Raw genomic sequence first — 23,313 nt, 5'->3', positions numbered from 1 at the left:
GTGTATGTTTGGTGGCCCTGCTAGGCAGGGGGGTTGGAACTACATGATCCTTGAGGTCCCTTCCAACCCGGGTGATTCTGTGATTCTGTAAAAACTAAAGCTACAGCTGACAGCAGAGACCCTTGGGTTACTGGATGTGCTTTTCAAAGCTGACTTAGAAAATGCTTATGAACTAATAAAATTAGTATATGTTTGATATCTGTTAGAAGCTAATTATTAAAGAAAAAAATTACAAGTCTGGATTTTTCACTGCTCTTAAATTAAAATTGTAGGATCATTAAACAGAGCAAATGTAATTATCACTGGGGTTATGATATAAAGTAAAGTCATTCATTTGGTATTTCAGCTGTAAAATGATTTCTGTATGGCTCCATTAGCAAATGTTAGGCAGTATTTATCCCTGTCTGATCCAAAATGTGGGAATTGTTTTAGACCAAAAAATTTCCCTTTCAAATTTGAAAGCAGTAGTTTTCTAGAAGTCAGGACCTATAATTTAGATGTAGCTTAAACGAAGAACTGTGACTTGTGTTCTCTTGTTGCTGGACGTCCTCTATATTTTGTATATTCCTGTACTGGTGACATTGCTTTAACTTAATCAAATCCTGTCAGTTCTAGAAGTCTTACTTCTGTTTGAGTAAACAAATTAAAGACCAATACAAGTGATTGTGATCACTGTTTGTGTGGGGAATACTCTTCATAATGTAGTTTTGTTTTCCTTCCATCCTCTTTTCCTTTGTAGCCTATTAAGCTAAATGCTTGTCTCCATGTGGATGAATTCCTTGCAGTTTTAAAGACAATGAAATCAGTGATTTCCTGCTTGGCTTACTGTAGCAGGAACTGAGGGTAAAGGTTATCATTCTTTTCTGTGTGACAGTGAAAGAAATGTGTTTTTCATCTCTGAGATTTGGGAAATCAGAGAACTCTAGAGTTATAAGGAAAAAGTATATCAGAAATTCTCTTTGCTGATGTTGTTGTTTCTATGACAAAAATAAAGCTAAAATGAAGTAAACTGTGCACCCTCTTTGCTGCCATGCTGGTATTGAATATTTCAGCAAAATTTTTCAGACTGGAAGTAATCTTTTCAAGTGGATATGATATTCAAGGTAGGAGCCTTATGCATCTGTTGAAGTTGCTTTACATAATTAAACAGAACTAAGCAGGTAAAAAGCTAGGGCATCCAATGGAATGCCCTCAATACTCCTAGTGAAGAGAGATTCCTTGTCATAAGCACAACAAGAGGTTGCATAACCACAGCAAGCATCTGCCTTGTCATTAGCATCCACCAAAAATGTGACATAATGCCTGCGTTAAAAATAGTGCGGCCAGCAGGAGCAGGGAGGTGATCATCCCCCTGTACTCAGCACTGCTGAGGCTGCACCTTGAGTACTGTGTCCAGTTTTGGGCCCCTCACTACAAGGAAGACTTTGAGGCCCTGGAGCGTGTCCAGAGAAGGGCAACGAAACTGGTGAGGGGTCTGGAGCACAAGTCTTATGAGGAGCGGCTGAGGGAGCTGGGATTGTTCAGCCTGGAGAAGAGGAGGCTCAGGGGAGACCTCATTGCACTCTACAACTTCCTGAAGGGAGGTTGTGATGAGAAGGGGTTTGGCTTCTTCTTCCAGGCAACAAACAGGACCCGAGGAAATGGCCACAAGTTGTATCAGAGGAGGTTTAGGTTAGACATAAGGAAGAACTTTTTCTCTCACAGAGTGGTCAGGCACTGGAATGGCTGCCCAGGGAGGTCGTGGAATCGCCGTCCCTGGCAGTGTTCAAGAGGCGTCTGGATGAGGAGCTGCGAGATATGGGTTACTGCTTGTGGTAGCTGTGGTAATGGGGGGACGGTTGGATTAGGTGATCTTGATGGTCATTTCCATCCTTGTGATTCTATGATTCTACGATTCTATAATAAGAAATAAGGCACCAAGATCTACTGTAGCTTTCCCAAGATTGGTGACACTATAAATGGTCAAATGTCTATTCATCTTTTTGCTTACTTGTGGAAGAACAGTACTGTTGCTTATTAAGCTGTCATTTTCCCCCTCTCTATTTATACAACCAGAAATACAGTTATTAGTATTTATTCGTGACAATGGTAAGCTAGATATTTCTGAGACTTTCTAACAAATTGTTGTCCCCTCTTCAAATAGCCATTCTGATGAATATGGAACCTACCGTATTTTAAAAAATAATAATTTTAGACCTAAATTAAAATTTTAAATAAAGACTGGTTTGGGAGGAATCAGGCAAATTACTCATGTGTGTGCCTGCAAGCCTGAAAAAAGGACCTGCTGGCTTCAGCTGTTAGACTGTGTGGTTGTTGCAGTCCCTGTATGGTAACCACAAACATACAGAGCTAAACCCAGGAGGCACAGAGTGATTCCAGCCATTTCCATGTTCTTCAGAACCTTCTTTTTAGTGTTACCAGATGTTTCTAAATCAATATACATTATGTATTAAAGTTTTCATCAGCATACCATAGCATCTAGCCAAGTTTTGGGGAATTTCACATTGTAATTGTACGAGGAATGTGTACTGAGACTTTATAGGTCAGCCAGAAGTGTGCAAGTCTTTTGATGGTTAATATTTCATGTGTCATATGAAAGTTGGAAAGGCTAATTATCATCTTCCACACACACATCTGTTTTCATCTGTGATTGTATACAGAGAGTGATGCACATCTGATGCACTGAGCGCCATTCACAAGAGTCTAGTTGCCACACTGAATTTCTTTCCAGCTGCTCTGGCTTGCAGTGAGTGTCCCTGGAGTTTCTCCTTAAGCTGGGCCTTCTGTAAGCATGGAAAGCTACAAGTGATGCTAGAATCATAGAATCATAGAATCACCAAGGTTGGAAAAGACCTAAAAGATCATCCAGTCCAACCGTTCACCTATTCCCAATAGCTCCCACTAAACCATGTCCCTCAACACAACATCCAGCCTTTCCTTGAACACCCCCAGGCTCGGTGATTCCACCACCTCCCTGGGCATCCATTCCAGTGCCTGACCACCCTTTCTGAAAAGTAATACTTCCTCATGTCCAGCCTGAATCTCCCCTGCCGTAGCTTGAAACCATTCCCTCTGGTCCTATCACTAATGACACGAGAGAAGAGGCCGACCCCCAGCTCACTACCACCTCCCTTCAGGAAGTTATAGAGAGCAATAAGGTCTCCCCTGAGCCTCCTCTTCTCCAGGCTGAACATTCCCAGCTCCTTCAGCCTCTCCTCATATGGCCTGTGTTCCAGACCCCTCACCAGCTTTGTTGCCCTCCTTTGACCACGTTCCAGGGCCTCAATATCTTTCTTGCAGTGAGGGGCCCAAAACTGGACACAGTACTCGAGGTGCGACCTCACGAGTGCTGAATATAGGGGAACAATCACCTCTCTGCTCCTGCTTGCAACACTGTTTCTGATGCAAGCCAGGATGCCATTGGCCTTCTTGGCCACCTGGGCACACTGTCGGCTCATGTTCAGCCGAGCATCAATCAATACCCCCAGGTCCATTTCCTCTACGCAGTCCTCCAGCCACACCGCCCCAAGCCTGTAGCGTCGCCTGGGGTTGTTGTAGCCGAAGTGCAGGACCCGGCATTTGGCCTTGTTGAAACTCATCCCATTGGCTTCAGCCCAGGTCTCAAGCCTGTCCAGATCCCTCTGTATGGCCTCGCTACCCCCAGGCAGATCCACACTTCCAGCCAATTTGGTGTCATCTGCGAATGTACTGAGGGTGCACTCAGTGCCCTCATCCAGGTCATCAATAAAGATATTGAAGAGGACAGGCCCCAGCACCAACCCCTAGGGAGCACCACTCACGACCGGTCGCCAGCTGGATTTAACTCCATTCACCACCACTCTCTGTGCCCGGCCTTCCAGCCAGCTCCTTACCCAAGCCTCGGGCTGCCAGCTTCTGCAGGAGAATGCTGTGGGAGACAGTGTCAAAGGCTTTGCTGAAGTCTAGGTAGACCACATCAACAGCCTTTCCCTCATCCACCAGATGGGTCACTAAATCATAGAAGGAGATCAGGTTGGTCAAGCAGGACCTGCCCTTCATGAATCCATGCTGGCTAGGCCTGATTCCCCGGTCATCCCACACATGCCTCATGATCTCCCTCAGGACAATCTGCTCCATAACCTTCCCTGGCACTGAGGTCAGGCTAACAGGCCTTTCTTGTAAATGGAATAGAAGGCTGAAGCACTGTTGAGATGAAGTCCATTATTCTGTAATTGTAGCAGTGGCCAAGACTATAAGCCAGGAAATCACACAGAATCACAAGGTTGGAAACGACCTTGAAATGACTAGATGAAAAGATCATCTAGTCCAACCACCCTCCCATTCCTATTAGTACCACAAGCACTAACCCATATCTCGTAGCTCCTCATCCAGGCGCCTCTTGAGCACTACCAGGGACGGCGACTCCACCACCTCCCTGGGCAATGAAATGAAATGAAGGTTGCAGAAACTGCCTCATTACTCTTTCATAGATGTGTTACATAGATACTGTGACAATAAGCAGAACAAAACAGATGTACTTACTGTATATTATAGTTTGATTTCTGTTCCTTAATAGAATGAGTAATTATGACTTAATGCTGAAGCAACCTTTGAGGTTATTGGATAGCGAGTGGACCTTCTTACAGTGAGGAATCACACCAATGCTGTTTGTCCACTCCTTTATAAGTATATTACATAAAATCTTCATTTTTAAAAACAAGCAAACAAAAAAACCCCACAGGTTTAAAATGGCCGAATCAGAGCAATTCTTTTCCTTCTTCCTTTCCTGACTTCAAGCACCTGGATACTTTTCCATTACTTTTCTTCTTCTTCGTTCACTCTCTTCCAGTAGCTTTTCAGTTTTCTCAGTTTCTCTCACCTCCCATGAGACCCTGGGGAAGGGTTAATGAAAAAAGAAAAGCCAAAATTTGGGCTTTCTTCAGCAAAAGTTACTTTTCGAAATAAGTAGGGCATGTATGACCAATATAGAATTTTTGTACATAAAGCTGTCAAGATTTGAAGAATGTTATCTTGTTACTGAGGAGGAAATATTCTGCATGCAATGACTGACAGGTCTTCCTTTATTGCAGCTTCTTCCTCTGCATTGCCATTACTGAGTCCCACATTGCTCTTCCAGCGACTGTTCAGCATACTGCTTTCACTGATGGCCACCTACCTGCTCCTCAGCACAGGGTATTTCTTACTCTATTTGTTTTGTTCTTGCATATGAAAATCAGGGGCTAAATGTGAAATTGTCTGCTGAATCTCACGAGCATTCCTGTTAAAGATGTGATGCTTGCTTCCAGCTCTAATCTCACTGTGTATTTCTTTTTCAGTTCCCTGAGGAATATTTCAGGGGAACTTCCGCAGTTCTCTTTGTATTTATTATAAGCTCTCTGTTTTGTTGACATTCCTTTCAGCTAGACCAAACAGAGACTGAAAGGATGCATATTCAAACAGTCTTGCACTAAAATAAGAAAATCTGTTTTAGTTTACATCTCCTGTTGTTTAGCACATGCTTTTCTGTTCAGAGAGAAAAGAAGTGAAAAAAGTGAAGATGTGATGGGAAACAAGTAGCCCTAAAATAAGTGAAGTGTGGAACGTAATGGAAGTAACTTTCTTCAAAAGGGTGCTAGGCTCCCAGAAAAAGCAGAGCTTGCTCCTCTCTTGGGCAAAAGACAACCCTTTGGAGGTTTAAGTGAAGGAAACTCCATGTCAGCTAACTGGCTTTTTGTCCACTCAGTAGCTCGTAAAAGCGCAACTAGCGGGGAATGTTGGAACCATCCCTTTCACCTCCCCTCTCATTTATCCTCTGGACATAATTGCACTGGGAAATTAAGTGGAATAAAATATCTTACATCTTTCTAATTTTTATCTCCCTTTCTCCCAGTTCATAATTGTGATTCCAGTCTTCTGTCATTACACACACTCTTGCACTTGACTTTCTTAACTTGTCCTGCTACTGGATAAAGCATGAATGTTGTTTTTCATGAGAGTGGCAACCTCCCTTTTTATGTCATGGCCTTGCGCCAAACCACTTCAGTGCTGACTGCTCTCTGGTGCTTTCCTACAGTGTTCACACAGACCAACAAATTCAGAAAATTATTTTTAAAAAAGAAGAAAAATTGCAAAAAAATCCAGGTTCTGCATTTGTCTCCTCAATGCTGTGTTAATATTTCAGCACCTTTCTAGCTGTAGCTGGATAGTTGCAAAGCATAGCTGCTTATAAGTTGTCACTCACTCAGTTGAAGACGTTCAGTTTGCAGGCAAGCATAAACAACTCTGAGGCTTGCAGCTATTTTTGCTGCTGACAACCCAGACATTGTCATTTTCACATTTCTTAATTGCTTGTCATTTTTATAATTAAAACAGAAAAGTCCAAAACCTTTTGTTCCTGTTTGAAAGCAGTCTGTAGATACACTATCAGGGAATTATAGAGACTATACCAGGATTAAATGCAATCTTTTTCTTAATTTTAGACAAGTTAGTAGTCTTGTCAGTATTGGTGTCACAGTCACTGTTTGTTTTAGAATTTTATCTGGAAAAAAAATAAATGAGAAGCACTGTGAAGTGCACCTGGAACATAGAAGGCAGGGAAAAACAAGGTTTTCTGATGGAAGTCTATACCCCCAAGTTGTCAGGATGTTTTAATTTCTCAGATTAATACATTCATGGTTTGTTGTAGAAGCCAGCAATGCCCCTCTGAGACAAGAGGTCTAGCTGCTACAGTAGCTGAGCTGCCTTGATTAGAGTATGACTTAACACTGTTGTTGGAATGGATATTGCTACTGGAATAGACTGATACGTAGAAAACAAAAAAGACATCTGAGTTCAATAAAATGGGATGTTCTTTTTATCACACGACTGCCTTTCTCCTGGCAGCTGGACTGAAGTCACCTGTATAAGGTTGTATAATTAGATCCTAAAGAGACACACTTCCTAGACGCTAAGTTGGTCTGAACCTTCTCAGTTATCAATAAGTCTTACTGTAATGCTTTCAATTTTGAAGAAAACAAGGGCTGGGTGTGACTTTTTTTTCCTGTTTCTTTTTTAATTCAATTTTATTTGGATCAGTTTTATTAACCATACCAGTGGGAATTCAGCCAACGCTGTGGCAACAATCAGATAAAGAAATGGATGCAAAACACAACTGAGCAAAACTGAAACATTCTGCCTGTCCTACTAGTACAATTTAATTGTGGTGTGGCTTTAAACTTCACCAACCAGCTGTGGGTACTCAGAAATGGTGGCAGTTGTGATTTCCGTGTATGATTTGGGTAAAGAAAAATAAATATGATGGTATTTGATGTTAAATGGTTGCTAGTGACTGCCCTTACTGTGATTATTATGTTGCTCATCAGATATGAAGCTCTATTTCCACTGGTGCTCTCCAGTTTGATGTTGGTGTGGATACAGATGGAACAAGAAGCATTGCAGCATTATGGTCTTTCACTCAAACCAAAGGTAACAGCTCCAGATAGTTATATCAGTTTTAAATTATCAGAAGCATCTTCTTTTTCCTTTAGGTGCAATAAATGTTCTGGGTTATTTTCATAGAGCAAGACTGCATTTTCTTCTTTGGAGCTTGGGAGCCCAGTAACAGCTGTCTCATGAAATGGGAATGTGACCTTGTAGAAGATGTTTCACATCAGAGCTATTTCTAGGAATGCAGAAAATCATTTTGACTTAGCAGTATGTTCTGCCAAATACAAAGCTCTCTTCTTTGACACTAACGCTCTCTTCTGTAACGCTAATTCAGAGTAAGGTCCAGTAACTCTTCAGATCAAGTACAGTGCCACTGTACTTTCTTTACTCTGATGGCAGTAGCGAGTGTCCACATAAGAGACTGAAAAGAAGTATTTTCATTTCTGAAATGAGCCATGGGAAATGCAAGAAATCATGTTTGACTTTGTCTTGCCACTTTCATCAAGAAAGGCTCTTTATTTTTAATTAGCCAGACAGCGAACTGAAGACTAAATAGGAACTCATACATTCTTGGATTTGCCTGGAGAAAGAGTTCTGTAATAGACGGCAACACAACTTCTTTCACCCTAAAATTTTTGAAGCTATTTCCAAAGCCTATGCTGCTTACACTGCTGCTTTTAGATTAGGTCAAGGTTTTAGCAAGCTGTGGCTATGCCATTAGTTTAGAGCCAAAGTGCCTGTTGGAGAGCTGTCTGTGTGCTCGAAGCAAGGCAAATATGCAACTGGTTCTTCCCTACTTCTCCCAAGTGTGCCCTCCTTGGTGCTGGTCAGGGAAAATCTGGGTGAAAGTGCATGGGAATGGACAGAGTCACTTGTTAGAGTGGTGATACACAACTTTCATGCCAAAGCAGTCACCAGAGTGGATCTCACAAATGCTGTGATTTTTTTTCTTCCACAGGGGAGATGATTTTAAAGCTTGAGAGAGAATGGAATTTACCAATTTAAGGCTGGGTTTCAGAAATGAAAATGGGAATTGCTGTTTGTTTTTACTGGATATACTTGAGATATTTTATGTGAGGATGTTTTGTAGCATCTGAATTGCTAAGAGTCAGACTGTGGTGCTTACCTGCCTGACAGTGTTCTGATCTTCTAGTTGTTTTTAAGTAAAATTCTACTAGAGCAATGTATTACATAGAAGACTAGAACAGTGATGATGACTTCATTTATCAAAAATCAAATGAAAAGAATGTAAGTGAACCATAATTAGTGTTTACGTTGTTGCTATCTGTATGTCATCTGACTTTGGGTTCCAAGTGAAAGGAACAGTAATGCTCTCTCTTGCTTCCCACTTTTAGATGAGAAAAATAATCTCTCAGATGTCTGTTAATACTTAGCCAAAATAAATCTTGTGCTTGAGAATTCAACTCAGCTTTCTGATGTGAGATTAATATTAATTAAAATGTTGACAGCATTGAAAGTCTGTTATTTGAATTTTTTTTCTTTTCCCCTGTGAAAAGGAGTTCACTGGCTTCTAAAACTTTATGAACAGTTCTCTTTAGGTCAAGTGTTATTGTGATGAGATCTAAAGGAGATGGAGAATACCTTAGTATTCTCATTCACAGCGTAAGTCAACTAAGGATAATTGTGGTCTTTTATTTCTGTGGGTCTTTTTTCACATACTCATGTGAGCACTGAAAGTGATTGTGTGTAGGAGGAGGAATATTTATGATGGAAAGATATGATAAATCTAAGGCATACAAGGTTTGTGTTTTTGTGTTGTTTTTTTTTTTAGTGTAGATAGCAGTGGAAGCTCCACTGTGTTCATCTCATCACCTCATCTGTAGAGTCTTTCTGGCAGACTCATTAAAGTATAATAAGAGGAAAAAAAGGAAAGGTTGCAGTCCTCATCGTAACACCACTCCAATAACAACTGCTAGGGAATTAGGCTTATTTCTCATTTATTTCAATAAAACTATGGTGGGTCTGTCAAAGTACATCCGTTATGTTATGTATTGATTTCTTCTGCTGTCTTTCCAGCTTGCTTCCTTCAACTTCTCCTATGCTACTGATATAACTCAGTTTCGACAGCTCCACCTAGATGACATCCGCAGGTCTTTCTTCTTTGTATCCTTTTGTTGGCTGCTGTGTTCCAAGGAGAAGATGTTTTTGTGTTTTTTTTTTCAATCAATCAAAAACTGTAGTCTGGTAGTGGTTGGAAATAGAAAATAATGAAGATTATTTATCTGATGTTGCTCAAAAGACAGAGGTCTTGTACATTGCTTTTTGACGCAGCAGTAAAACAAACAAACAAAAAACTGTAATGAACTGCGCTTTTTTGAAATCCATCTTCTTGGCAACTTGGTAAAGTTTGGCATCTTAAAGTCATAGAATCATTAAGGTTGGAAAAGACAACTGTTGCAGTTGAGTTAACCTTTATTCTAAGGACACTGGTTCTCAACTTTGCTTGTGTTTTATTACATTTTGGCTGCAGGGAATTCATTGAGCCTTGATAAATTAATTGGAAAAAGTGATATTAAAATTATTCTTGTTTTATCATTTTTAGAGTATGACAGTGTACTAGGAAGAAACTGTTAAGGGGTGGGCATTGGCCATGTCCAGTCAGGGGAGATGAGAAGAAAAGCTCCTGCAGACTCTAACAAAACATACTGCCAGATTCTGGCCTAGAAAGGATGTGTGATACACTCAATTTTGCTGCTAGAAGGGATTTGTTTTTAAGGAGAAGGGTTGCTTATTTATTAGCATTGCAGTTATTTTGCATTACTGTATCTGCTGATGATTTTTTTTTGATTTGGCAGAAAGGGTAATAAGTATGCAAGTGGGAGAGTCTGGAATGAGCCAGACTAGAATATGCAACTTTCTATCACAGGTGGGTTGTCACAGATGGAGGTAGGAAGAAGCTGCCTCAATACTGCTTCCAGCAAAAACAGGCTTTATAGTTTGTAGAATAACCAAATCTGATAGAGTGGATCAGAATCACAGTTTGTGTTGTTGATTTGATTGAATTTGGGAATCTGCAGAAGCAGAAGTGAGATGGTCATATCATTAAAAAGGCAATTCATTGTTAAAGAAGGTGCATGCCTTCTTAAGTCAGCATGCTAGGTGTTGAACACGTGTTCTCTGTGCAGGAAATCTGAAGCACCACTTGTCAGACCTTGGAGTGATTTCATCTGTTTCATTTGTTACTATTGCTGGATTTTATACAAAAAATAAGCTTTTAGTGAAATTATTGCTGTCAGATCCGAAAAATTAACCAACCCCTCTTCCTTCCTCCCCCAAAAAAGATTGTTTTTTAAAGCTTCAGTATACTACCTCATAATATCAAATACTTAAATATGGTACTTTAATCTCATCTTACATGAAAACACTTAAATGTATTCTGTTCAGGTCTTGAAAAAAACTAGACAATTTGCGGTCTCCTTTGCAGAGAAAAGGTGTGATACATTCTAGTTCAAAAGGCATGGATGTTTGCTTGTTTTAAATTTAGATAGGTACAACAGTTAGAAATAGTGTTGTTAGAGGCCTTTTCTATTAGAACAATCATGTTGCATCTGCAACCCTGTGAGTTGTATCTTGAAAATAATCTCTCAAGCTTTGTATATAGGGCCCAAAATTATATAGGGCACTGAGACCTTATCTTCCAGAAGATTCAAATTGCATATGCTTAGCATTTTGATTGGACCTATGTGCCACTGGTATTTTTTCTGTTTTATTACAGAGTTGTTGTTCTTATAAATCTCAACTGACAGATTTGCGCTACGCTGTTAGCCTGCTGTGTTACTAAACTTGAAATGATGTGATACACTTGGGAGATATAATTTCTGTAGTTATGCTGACCTAATCTTTCAGAAATACTGTGTGCAGAATCACAACAATTCTGCTGAATAGTTGGTAGCAAGCTGTTTATGCAGAGACTTAAATGATCTGATGCAGTGGCTGTAACAGGAGCGGAAGGACCCAGAGGGTGTTCTAGCAGCAGGAGCCATTGTCACAAACTCTCTGCCTGATGAAATGAAGAAGAAAAAAAAAGAAGAAAAATAAAGAAAGAAAAAGCAGTTAAAACCATTCTTTGACCAAAGAGATGTGAGTCATAATGGGCTCCAATGAGCTCAGAAGGTAGAATAATCTTTAATGGGCTGCTATAGCAGCAATCATCATATCTAGATGAACAAGGTAGGTTGGTAAAACTTCTAGCTATACTGATTGTGCAAGAGTTGTCCTACCCCTCCTGAGTACAGTGGGAGTCCCATGTTGCAATGAAGAGGCTCAGCACCTTTGGAGGACAAAGCTATGGGAGGGATAACAACCTTTAGTCTTGTTTCATGGCCAACTGCCTCTTCCTCATTTGATTCCTCAATAAAGTCATCTATTTTGTTTGGTGATGCAATATGTCAGCATAAACATGTGCTTGTTTGTGTCCAGGTATGTTCCTGTCTTGCTAGGAACCCAGAGAACAAGCTGCCAAGTTTCTGGCAGGGACTTCAAGACAGCCACTAAAACGTTATACATGCAGTTTCTATCAGTAAAATTTGACACAGTCATATTTGAAATCTTGGGTAGAGCTGGACAGTGCTTTGATTGTCTTCATGCAATGTGAAACTGTAATAGTGGGTCTGCTTCTTAGAGTTTCATGACAGGATTTGAGAAGTAGATTGGATTGAAGGGGAAAATGCTTTGTTTTACTGCAACTGTTTCTGTGGTGTGTTTTCCTTAAATACATCTAGGTTTTCTTCATAGTGACAGCCTTTTTTGGCACAGGAAACATAGCTTCCATTAACAGGTAAGTAGTATTCATTCATTTGAGAAACAGTAGGTTACAAAAATACATCCTACGGTTGATGTACCAAATATAAATTTAGTCAGCAAAATTAGGGCAGCAGAATTAAAGCAATATTTGGTAATAATATTGATAACAAATAATATGGTTTCTACTCTCTGTAACCTGTTCCTTAAGAGCTGACACTGGTTACAAGTCATCTTAATTTTCATTACATAGAAAGGAGTTGAAAGAACTTAATGGCTCATCAGCAGCATGACTTCCCAAAAGGCACCAGCAGAGAAAATTGTAGAGAAAGAAAAGTGAAGTGTAAACATCCTTGCTAATTCAATATTTGAGCAAGAGAAAAGAAATCTGGAAGCATTGTTTAAAAATGCGTGTACCCAGGATGAGCTAAATGCTATGTTTTTAAATGCAAAATGCCATTTAGAAGACATGTTGTAATGCCTTTTTCATGTCTCTCTAGTTTTGATCCTGCGTCTGTCTATTGTTTCCTGACTGTGTTCAGTCCGTTTATAATGGGAGGCTTGCTTCTCTTGAAGGTTAGTAATTCTACCTTGGTGAAATTTTCTCAAAGAACTGTTTAATAAACGATGTAGCACGTACATAGTAGTTACAAAAACATATATCTTTGTTTGAGCTTCATTAGCCTTCTCATCCATGTGTGAAGCTTTCAGCCTTTATAATGTTTCTAGAGCTAAATTCTGATTCCCAAAGGAAAGAAACTAAACTGTATGGAAAGTATAATTTAATGGCATTAGATTGGTTTATTATATTAAGATGGAAGTTTCAAATGTTAAGAAGACCTCTAAATTGTTTTTTAAAATGGTAAGTTTTCCCTGTAGTATAATATCTACGGAAACATTGAGGGAATATATACTTCTTTTATTAGTTTCATCTATCTACATTACATTAAGTACGAGCTTTGAGTGCTTTCCTGATTAGGCTGTCATTCTTACAATGAGTACTGTTTTTAACATGTTTTTAATATCTTAATGATTTGTTAGAGACTGGATTGCACTTCTTGCTAACAGGCAGGGTGTGGGAGCTCTTTTCTGATCTGCCCAAGGCAGAGCTAAAGAGAAAAACAGGAAGGGAAATAGGGTATTCATAGATTTCTTTAAAATATGCAGTGTTCCCTGCTCTGCCTTTCTGCTTTTTCTGTCCTCGGGAAAGCAGGCTTATGTTACAGTTATACTTCAGGACACTGGTCAGTGAAAATCTTTTGGATTCTAGGGAACAGCTTTTAGCCTGTAAGAATCAAGATGCTTTCACACATCTAACTTAAGGAATGCAAGTCAACTTTGGAAGGAGCAAAAGGCAGCGCTCATGTTTCTAATGTTTTTTGCTTTATTTTCTTCTTAAATTACTGAACTGTTTTCATTTGCTTTCCTTGGGTTTGGAGGGCAGTGTGAACTTTCATCTTGCTGAATACAAGCTATATTCTAATTTATTTATTTATTTTTAATTTTTGATGGCTATTTTGATGACCTATTCTACTTTGCTTGGAGCTCTGCATCTGTCACGTGAGATCTTGCATCTCAACAGTTTTTTCCTTTGGCCTTGCTGAAGTATTTATCATCAGTGCTAAGAAAGGGCTAAATGAAGTGAGGATCATCAGGGTGTTTTAATTATAGTTTTCCATATTGCCTCATGGTTTATTTCACTGCAGTTCAGCTACAACTATGGGAGGGATTTTCTGTTTGTTTGTTAAGCATACTATTGCAGAATGCGTTTCCACCTTTTCTTGCCAATATTTTGTTTTTCTAACATACACATTCTGTGATAATTTCAAAATCTGGAAAATATTTCCACAACCTGCCATGTTTGTTTTGTAAATGTGGTTATAAACCAGAATGTTGTTTGTGTTTTAAACAGGTTGTAATACCATTTCTTCTGGTATCGTGTGCTTTTGAAGCTGTTCAAGTCACAACACAGCTGTCATCTAAGAGGTACAATAAGTGCTGTATTTCTGCATTAGTAAGGATAACAAATCTATTCTGCAAGAATTAAAAATTGCCAAATCTCAATCTAAATTTAAAAGAAAAAACAAGTTATAATGTTACTTCTAGTTGTTAATGTGGTTCATATTTTTTGTTCAGTGATTTTGCAAGCTCAGGAGTTCTTTTCATTGTGATAAATGATTATAAATTGAAGTGTTTGCTCTGTCTAAGGCAATGATATTTAATATTCTTTCTTGACAACACACAGAAAGAGCACTTTCTTCCTCGTAATGTAGAAAAATGAGTGGAACCTGAAGTTTGACTTTTGTTTCATATCGCAACTCTGCCAATAGTGTAATATTTTAAAAATAACCTATTTATAATGTAACCAATTCAGAGCTTTCTAGCACTGACCTCATTGTGAGTAGCATTTAATTCAAAAAAAAAAGTATGGCTTAGGTTGGAAGATCCCTTAATACATACCCAGCCCCAACCCTTTGCCATGGACAGGGCTGCTGTTCACTAGATCAGACTGCCCAGAGCCCCATCCAACCTGCCCTTATGCGTTCAGGGATGGGGCACCACAACTTCTCTGGGCAGCTGTGCCACTGCCTCACTGCCTTCTGAGTAAATAATTTTTTCCTTGCAGTAGGACTAGATGACTGCCAGTTCTTTCTCCATCTCTAAAGACTTTTTAGAGGGAGTGTGAGAAGAGTACCCAACCTCTGCTCATCATGGTGCTGACATGGAGGAGGTCCTGGTCAGCCATTTGATTTTGAATTTGTCTTAGTGGGATCTTATGTGAGATTGACTGAGGGTCTCACTTGACAGTGGCAGGGGTACTGCAGCGGCTTTGTACTGCGTATTCCTCAGCTAAGTTGGAGGAAGTTGCCCATGTTGACTGTGATACCCTGTGCCTTTCAGTTCGTTCTCATCCCGTCTGTGCCCTGCCTGTTGTCTCCTTATTACAATGCAACCCAGTACTAGGATGTACATGGCAGCCTTAGACCAGGACAAATTTGGAGAAACAGCACAAGGCTCACCCACTAAACCTTTCCTGCCTCAGCTGTGCAAGCAGTCTGTGTGAGCTGTCATTGGAACCTCCAAAGAAGGGTATCTACCTTCCTCACTAAGGGTGATATAGGAGCAGAGCTGCAGTGAGGAACTGGGGTTGTTTAGAAGATCAGCTAGCACTTTACATGTATAGGGATCAGGCATCATAAAGGTCAGTGTTTCCCAACTTATGAATGCTTATGATGCCAGAGCTATTGCAAGCTCTTATGAAATGTCCATGTGTGTGTGAGAGGCAAAATTATACAAACTTCTTAAACTGTGGGGCACAAGTACATGTTTACAACTCTGAGACTGTGGCTGTACCTTAGGTTGGGAGTTTTTGCTTTCTTTGTTTAACTGCTCAGGTAACAATAGCAAAGATATTGCTACAGCATCAGCTTGGGAATGAGACAGAAACCACAAGATATGCCCAGTTTCCCTGGAGGGGTTGTGCTCTGATTCTCAGTGCATCCCAGTGCTTGTACTGCGCTCTCATTATTGCTCTTGCTGCCCCTGCTAGCTAAATTAAGGCATCACAGGAGGCAATCTTGTTTTTGTAGTGTTATAAACATACAGTGAAATCAGTGTTGTCCTTCCTCTGTGAAAGGTTTCCTACAGTTCAGAATGGCAGAAAGTAGATTTTTGTGATTTCAACGAATTGCTCCCAAACTCCTTGTTTATAGAGAAAAGAATTACTTTTTTTTTTTTTTCCTGTTCATGGAGAATATTCTGTCAGAATGTTCCTATAACTTGCCTGTGAAAACAGCCCTCTAGCTGAGTGATTCCTAGACAGTGCAAGATTGCAACACCCAATCTGAGCCATAGGTAAGAGGAAAGAGGCCTTTCAGTGAGTCTGAGATGCAGTAGGTTTCTAGCATGCTAGTTCACTGATGAAATATAGCTGATTTAAGCAATGGCAGTACCCCTTATTAGAAGACATCGGTACGGGTGTCCCCCTCTACAGGCTCATTGAATGCAGCAGGACTCTTCTTCCCTTAAAAGGCTTCATGGATTTATGGTGTTACTACTGACAAATTAGCTGTATTATACTTAAGGACTTCTCTGCTAATGGGTCAGCTTCTTGCTACATTGCTTCAGTGTCATTAACTAGAAACTAGTTTTAACCGGTTATAGTAATTGCTTTCATGCAATTTAGGATTTACATAGTTTAATGAAAAGAACATTAGGTTAATGGGGAAAAAAATAGCTCTACGTGCTCCCTTCTGGTTCGTTTTATTGGCTGCAGTCTACTTCCCAGAAGTAACCTGCTGCCTGACGGGCTCCCAGGAGTCTGGGAGTATGCCTCCAAAATGCTGTGCTTTGCTGGAAGAGCTTATGGGAGCCCAGAGCTCGGAAAAGGAGGCATGCTTTGTTCAGCAGGGAGGATGTCAGAGTAGGACCAATCAGCTCAGTTATCTCCCTATCCAAAACAGTTTTATTCCCTCTTGAATCCATCCTCAAACTTCTAAATCAGCTTTATTTGGCTTAGCTAGTGCATGAGCTCCCGGTGTCAGAAATGGACAGGCGCTGCTTCCAACACGCTCTTATTCTCTGCTAAATGACTCGTGTTAGGTTTCTCTGTTGCAAAATTGAAACTGCTAATGTGAAATGTCTGTTTCAAGCAGGGTGGGATTACAAATACCAAATACCAAATATTCTAGTCATGTATTTTAATAGTTCTCTAATAAATGCAAAAGTAGCTGAGTGATTGGAAGGCAAGCACAAGAAATTGTATCTTATTTTAATTTCTTTGTGGGGATTTTAGTAAGCTTTGCAACGTCTGTGGGCATGTATGTTGGATAATAGTCTGGTTCTGTTTTTTTCTTTGCAGCCTTTTCCTCATTGTTCTTGTGATTTCAGACATTATGGCTTTGGTAAGTTGTTGTTGCACATTCTCTTCAAATAAGATGGAGCCAAGGGGGCTTTACTAACTCCATGTAAGGATCTGAATTTGTTTCAGTCTTCTAAGTTTTTGCAGCTAGGGCAACGAATTGAAATCCCAGCATAATTTAGAGATAACACTCCTGCAGTCACCACTCTTTGAATTTCATGTAATTAAAGCTTCTAAGGAAATAATGTTCTTATAATAGCAAGAGACAAAAATGAAGTAACAACTTAATCTGAGCTTTTCATGTGCTTTCCAGTCAAACTCTTAGGCAGTGCTTAAATCAATTTTAGCTTTTTGCCAGGCTTAATTTTTCAGGAATGTGAGCCTTCTCCTCATGGTCCCCCACTTTTCCTATAAGAAGAGGCACAAAGGGAAATGCATGTTATGTATCATTTTGTTTGTTGATGTTGCCAGAATCCAGGAGATCTGCAATATCTGAGAAAAGAGATTTTGTGCCCTTCGTAATAAACTCTTAATCAATGAAATCTTCAGTCAGTTTGTGTCCACAATCAAAGCTAGATGAAATAACCTAAATCTGAACAATAATAACCCAGTACAGTTTTCACAGATTAAAAGTACATTTTTGTAGTTCTCCTTTAACTGTCTTCAACTTAGTAAGTAGCACCCCTAAATATCTCAACCCATGAGTTCCACTTTGTTTTCTTCAATTCCCTCCCCAGTCACACTGGGACGGGGGGGAGGGTGGTAAAGTGAGCAAATGACTGGGTGGTGCTTAGCCACCTGCTGGGTTAAACCACAACAGTATCATCAAATCAGTTGAAATTGTTTAAGAGTAGCAGGTAGAGCTCCTGTTTTCTCTTCATGTATGCTGGTTGAGTTTAGTCACTTTGATGTGAGTATTGCAGATATGGTATCACTGTCAATTGCAGTGTACAAAATACTGTGATCTGTGGATCTTACTTTATAGGAAAAGCAGCAAATACAAAACCAAATGACTAATTTGACTGTAGAGTAAGAAATTGAGAAGGTTTAGTTTTGCTTCATTCCAAGCAAGTCTTTCTACTAATTTTTGATAACTTATGTAGGAAAAGAATTAAAATATTTGTGAATCACACTCAGTGTTTCACTAATGGGATCAGTCTAAAATGAAGAGGACAGGTATGTCGAGTAGTGGTGTGTAGCAAGCCCCAGTATCTTGTACCTCACATATTCTCGCTTATTAACTTAATGATTTTCAAACAATTAATAAGTATACAGTTGGTGTACAAAGAAAGTCTGACCAAAGAGGTGTGATACGCAGGAACTATGTGTATATAAAGCAGAAGAAGAAGTAGAAGAACGTTAGTTTGTAGTCCTGAATCTTTCATGTGTTTCATGTGACCATAAGCCAGAATTCACTAATAGTTCAGTTCTGTCTTTTCCTGACTTTATTGCCATTTTGCAGATGAAAAACTGTTGGAGTTGTCTAACATTTATGGCAGATTTCTATGAAAACAGTATACTTCCTTTTTGATACTAGTTGTTATTTGGGAACCTGTTATTTTAAGCAGCAAGGTGGACTGACTTATTGAGAAGATTAGCTGGTGGTAATCTCTGCTTCTTGCAAACAGAGAGAGAATTCGGTCCATCTTTAGCTGCTCTTATTTGATACCATGTTAAGTCTGTTTCTGGCTCTTACAGTATTTTTCTGTTTGGTCCAAATGAGCATTCCTGGAAAGGTCCTGCCCTTGTTCCACTTGAATTAGAAATTTGGAGTAAACAACCTGAAAACACTGGTTTTGAGTTTATTTTGAATTGTGCACTGTTGATGTACTAATGAAAGTTGTTTTATTCCCTAGCACTTTTTCTTTTTGGTTAAAGATTATGGAAGCTGGCTTGACATAGGCACAAGGTACAGTATTTTTTGCCACTGTTGCATTTTGAGAAGGTTCAGAGGTTAATATTGTTGTTTATCTACTCGAACTCTTTGTAATGTTTTCAATTACTCCCCTTATCAAATGCTTCAGTGATGATCCCTGTACTTAGAACAGATGCACACGCATGCAAGTGTTCCACACGTACACCCACATACACATGTAGATATAGCACCAGCTAAAACTTGTGTCTTAAAACCTGTGTCAGAGCAACATGGAATAGGCAATTAATCTAGCATGGCAGAAAATCCTGTCAGCAGTACTTGTTTTCTTCCTGAAGAACAATAATGACACAAAAAATATCTTAATTACTGATTTGCACTGTAATTAGTTTTAATTACTGTTAAAGTCGTAATTTATCAAAGCTGTTAATTATCTTGAATCTGGTTAAACTCCCATATAAGATCCACCGTGAATTAATGAACATTTTGCAAGTATGTTGGTGGGTACCAACGCTTCAATTAATCCTACCCTCAGCTCAGGGAGAATAAATCTGTAGCATTTAAACATACAAATCATAGTTATAGCAAGTGAATGCATTCTGAATAGCAAAGTCCTACAGCATACATCATCAAGTATGCATTTCTATTTGGGATTGCACAGATTTCAGGCTTACCTTCCCTGAGTTGTGGGAATAGATTATATTCTGTAATAAGTTTAGAAGGAAATACGTACAGAATAATCCAGCCAATGTGGTAATTTGAAAATGTCATTTAAAGAGAAGTTGAATATTGATTCATTGTTAATACTCTGGTCTGTGTTTACCCTGTGCTTTGCTGAGCCCCGTGCTTCTTCAGGCACGTGCATGCATATACAAACATGCATCCACACGTTCTGCCTGTTTCCTTTTGGAAATTGAAATTCCTGCTTATATGTTTTGAGAGTTCCTAATGGGAGGAGGTTGAGTTAGATCAAATAACAAAAACAGCGCTTTAACATCATCACACTTCCTTCTTGCTGTCAGTTTGTGGTAAGTCAGTTGGCCTCATCCTTTGGCTGAATTCCTGTGTAGTTTAATAAGGATATTAAAGACCTCAGAAGAGCTGTGCTTAGCTGAGCAAGAAGCTTTCTAATTGGGAGTTGACAAGCGAAAACAAAAAAGTCACAAGTAACAGAAAACTTTGTTTCTGATGCACAGTCTTCATAGCGCAGTGATTTACACCTGGGATAGATTGTTGAATCTGTTTCAGCTGGAGGTACACTTTGTTCCTGAGAGCTCAGGGGAGCCTATTACATACATATGTATTTCTGCCTCTCAATGTGTGTTTGAGCACTGAAGAAAGCATTGAAAGAATTCTTTTGAAAAAGTGTTTGTGATTAATTTTTAATGTGGTAATGCACAATGCTCTGGCAGCCTTAAATTTGTCATTAATTCATTTTTGAGTGCTTGACTTCACAATCTACATTATTATACTGTAGTCTCTTTATGTATATTGTGTGTGTGTGTGGGAACGTAAGTTAAAGCTGACTTGGCTGCATTAGAAAGGTGGTGAAGCTTTAGGCAGAACTGAAGCAGTTTCTCTCTTCCCTAGCATGAGCAGTGTTCTGACCCCTGAACCTGAGCAGATTTGTCAACATGTGATCCTCAAGCTTTACAAAATCAGCAGGCAACAGTGGAAGATTCTTTGTTGTTTATTCCTGAAAAATGAGCTTCGTGGGGTTTTGGGCAATTCCCAAAATCAGTGGGAGAGAGATACTAACATGGCTCTTTCCTGTCCTCTTCTTACAGCCCCTGTGACAGCTCTGTGGCATTCCTCTTGCAGTGTTGTCTGTTGCTTTGACAGCAAGGTCTGAAAATATCCCCTCACAGCTGACATTTTAGATGTTGCCAGAATTTTCCTGAGAAGACTGAGTCGGTTAAGGAAATGGCGGTTGTTTTTTCTCCAGCCATTTTTATCTCAGCAAAACCTGTGTGGAATTTCATGGAACAAAGAATAGAAGCACCCTTAGGGACGGGTCTTGACAGCTTTTTCTTTTCCATTTTCTTTTCTTTTCCTTTTTTTTTTTTTTTTCCTCATGGCACTGATGGGGGGAGGGATACAGTTTTCAGGTTCATTTTAGATTACTACTTCATGAGATCGTTGAGATCAGAGTGGAAAAGCAGCAATTTAGCTGCCTAGTGAATAGCAAGAGATTAGTTCCTTTGAAATCCTCTGAAATGCTTTATATCTTGCATTCGGAAAGTTTCTGATGCATATTTCCACTCATTCTTTTTTGTGATAGTTCTCTGAATTTTCTAATTACCACACCTCAAAATTTTTGAATGTAAGAATATGCAAGTTCAGTAGGAAATGCTCATTAGGTAATACCTGGGTTTTTTTCAGTAGCAGTGCTCACTATTTTCATATGTAAAATCTGATTTTAAAAACCTCAGGGAAAAAAAAAATAGAAGTTTCATTGCTATCTTACGGTGGTGTTTTGTTTCCTAGGGGATCTCTCTTATTGTTTGGAAGTAGTTTATGCTTGCTTAACTGATACATTTTCGTCTTTTAATTTCTCTCCTGGCTGTTGCATCTCAGTCTACCATGCCTCATATCTGCCTTAACAACATCTTTATTCTTCCAGTTGAATATACCATACCTTGCAAGTATTATCTGTCGGTGGCAAGACATTTTTACTTTTCCCTTTCTTCCAGGTCAGTAATGAAATGCTGAACAACAGTACACCTAACATACAGTCTTGTAGTACTGCATTCAGCAAATCATAAACCTGCCATTGATTTCCTCTTCTCAGGAAATTATGAATTACCATAACTATTTATGGCTTCTTTGAAAGTGTTCAAGCCCCTCTGCTTAACGGTGGTACTAAGATCAGCACGGACTTGTTTTTCAGAGAGTTTTTTGTTGTGTAGATGTAAGAACAGGGTGTAATCTTGCAGTGAACGTAAAATTCATAGTAGTTGATTATGCAAGTTTCTGAGATCTGCTAACCTTACCCTGCACCTGTATGTTTTGAGGTAACCCTAAACTGTATTATAAGCTGTAGAAGAACTCACTGTTACATTTCATACATACAATAATGCAGTCTTCTCAATACTTTTGACTTATTAGTATTTAGTACATGATCATAGGAAGTTTCAGGCAGATTCTTATATTTTTGAATAACAGATAAATGGAATAGATAGCTTTTCAGCTTCTTTGCCACTAAAATAGATTTCTCTATGGCTTAAAAATTGTTTTATCTATCCAGCTCTAAAAATTGAGGTATGTAGCCTTTAAAACATACTCTAGCTGTATAGTGTGTGCAGTTTGTAGATAGCTGTTTAAACAGATGGTAAAGATAAACCCTTGAAACTTCTTTATGTGACAGTATTATATAGTTTCATCCAGACATGATTTCCCAATCTTTTTATATCAGTTGCTGGAAGATATAGAGATAAGTACAATCTGAACTGCACTTTCAAAGGTCAGTGGACATAAGGCTTGTAGATAAAGCATAGATTAAGTAGTTTATGTTTTTGCATAGTAGAAACAGTTTCAGTTTTGTGATAGGTGTGTTCTAGGTCTGATTATTAAAACAAAGGTCTTAGGTTAAGGAGGAAAATAGTGTTTACCAACAATCTCTAAAATGAGACAGTGGCAGAGCTGCCCAGAGAAGCTTTGGCCAGGTTGGATGGGGCTCTTGGCAGCCTAAGCTGGTGGTGGCAGCCCTGCCCATGGCACCAGGTTGGGACTGGTGGGCTTTAAGGTCCCCTCCAACCCAAGCATTTAATGAAAGCAGCACATATGTGAAGTCCTCAAACTCTTCTAGAAAGAGCTCATCCAAGTCCTTGTGTGAGTTACTTTGTTCTACTTGTTCTAATTCAGTTCTGAGTAACTTACTCCATCTTCCCAGTTTTCAGTCGGGTCTGCCATCATAGAAGTTAGCCTGACTTGAGAGAAGAGGCATGGTTTGATGCAAGATTACTTTTGCTCCTTTTCTAGTGATATTTGATTCTTCTCTTTTTGGATTGGTACATCTTACCAACATACGCTGTCATGAGCAAAGCCAAGAGAGGATGTCACCTCATATATTCTCTTTCTACTACTTGTGACCAAAATAGGCCTCTGGGATACCAGATTTTCTTAGCACTAGTGTTGCCTGCTCACTTTGATCCATACGTAGAGCAGTCACCTTTCTGTTGAATGGTGCTGCCTGCCTTACCTTAGTTAGTCCATGTTCCCCTGCACCAGCTACTGTTTCTTTTACCATTCCCTTTCCTTGCCCATCTCATCCTTCATAACAATTGCCCCTGCTGCAGCTCCACTGTGCTTGATATATTCCCTTTATCCACATGGGTCAAACTTGACAGCAGCCTAAAATCACACTCCGTTTTGTTAGCTGAGATTTGAGTTCTCATGAAGGAAGTTCTTTTTG

General features: G+C 39.4%; 1 protein-coding gene across 3 annotated transcripts in view; it reads left to right on the top strand.

The window, feature by feature from the left end:
• The window catches only part of PIGN (phosphatidylinositol glycan anchor biosynthesis class N), a 104,506-nt gene that overhangs the window by 75,553 nt on the left and 5,640 nt on the right, over nt 1-23,313 (top strand). For 2 of the 3 annotated variants that reach the window (XM_048938523.1, XM_048938521.1), the window contains exons 21-28: nt 5,070-5,172; nt 7,341-7,443; nt 9,442-9,528; nt 12,147-12,202; nt 12,666-12,741; nt 14,078-14,151; nt 17,027-17,069; nt 18,883-18,935. In XM_048938523.1, coding sequence (XP_048794480.1) covers nt 5,070-5,172; nt 7,341-7,443; nt 9,442-9,528; nt 12,147-12,202; nt 12,666-12,741; nt 14,078-14,151; nt 17,027-17,069; nt 18,883-18,935 — 595 coding nt within the window. The remainder of the gene's footprint in view (nt 1-5,069; nt 5,173-7,340; nt 7,444-9,441; nt 9,529-12,146; nt 12,203-12,665; nt 12,742-14,077; nt 14,152-17,026; nt 17,070-18,882; nt 18,936-23,313) is intronic. The other variant, XM_048938522.1, reaches the window with a different exon arrangement.

The sequence above is a fragment of the Lagopus muta genome, chromosome 3 (assembly GCF_023343835.1).
Source record: "Lagopus muta isolate bLagMut1 chromosome 3, bLagMut1 primary, whole genome shotgun sequence".
In the NCBI taxonomy this organism is placed as follows: domain Eukaryota; kingdom Metazoa; phylum Chordata; class Aves; order Galliformes; family Phasianidae; genus Lagopus; species Lagopus muta.
Note: the sequence above shows the minus strand (reverse complement) of the source record. Positions and strands in the feature narration are given on the sequence as shown.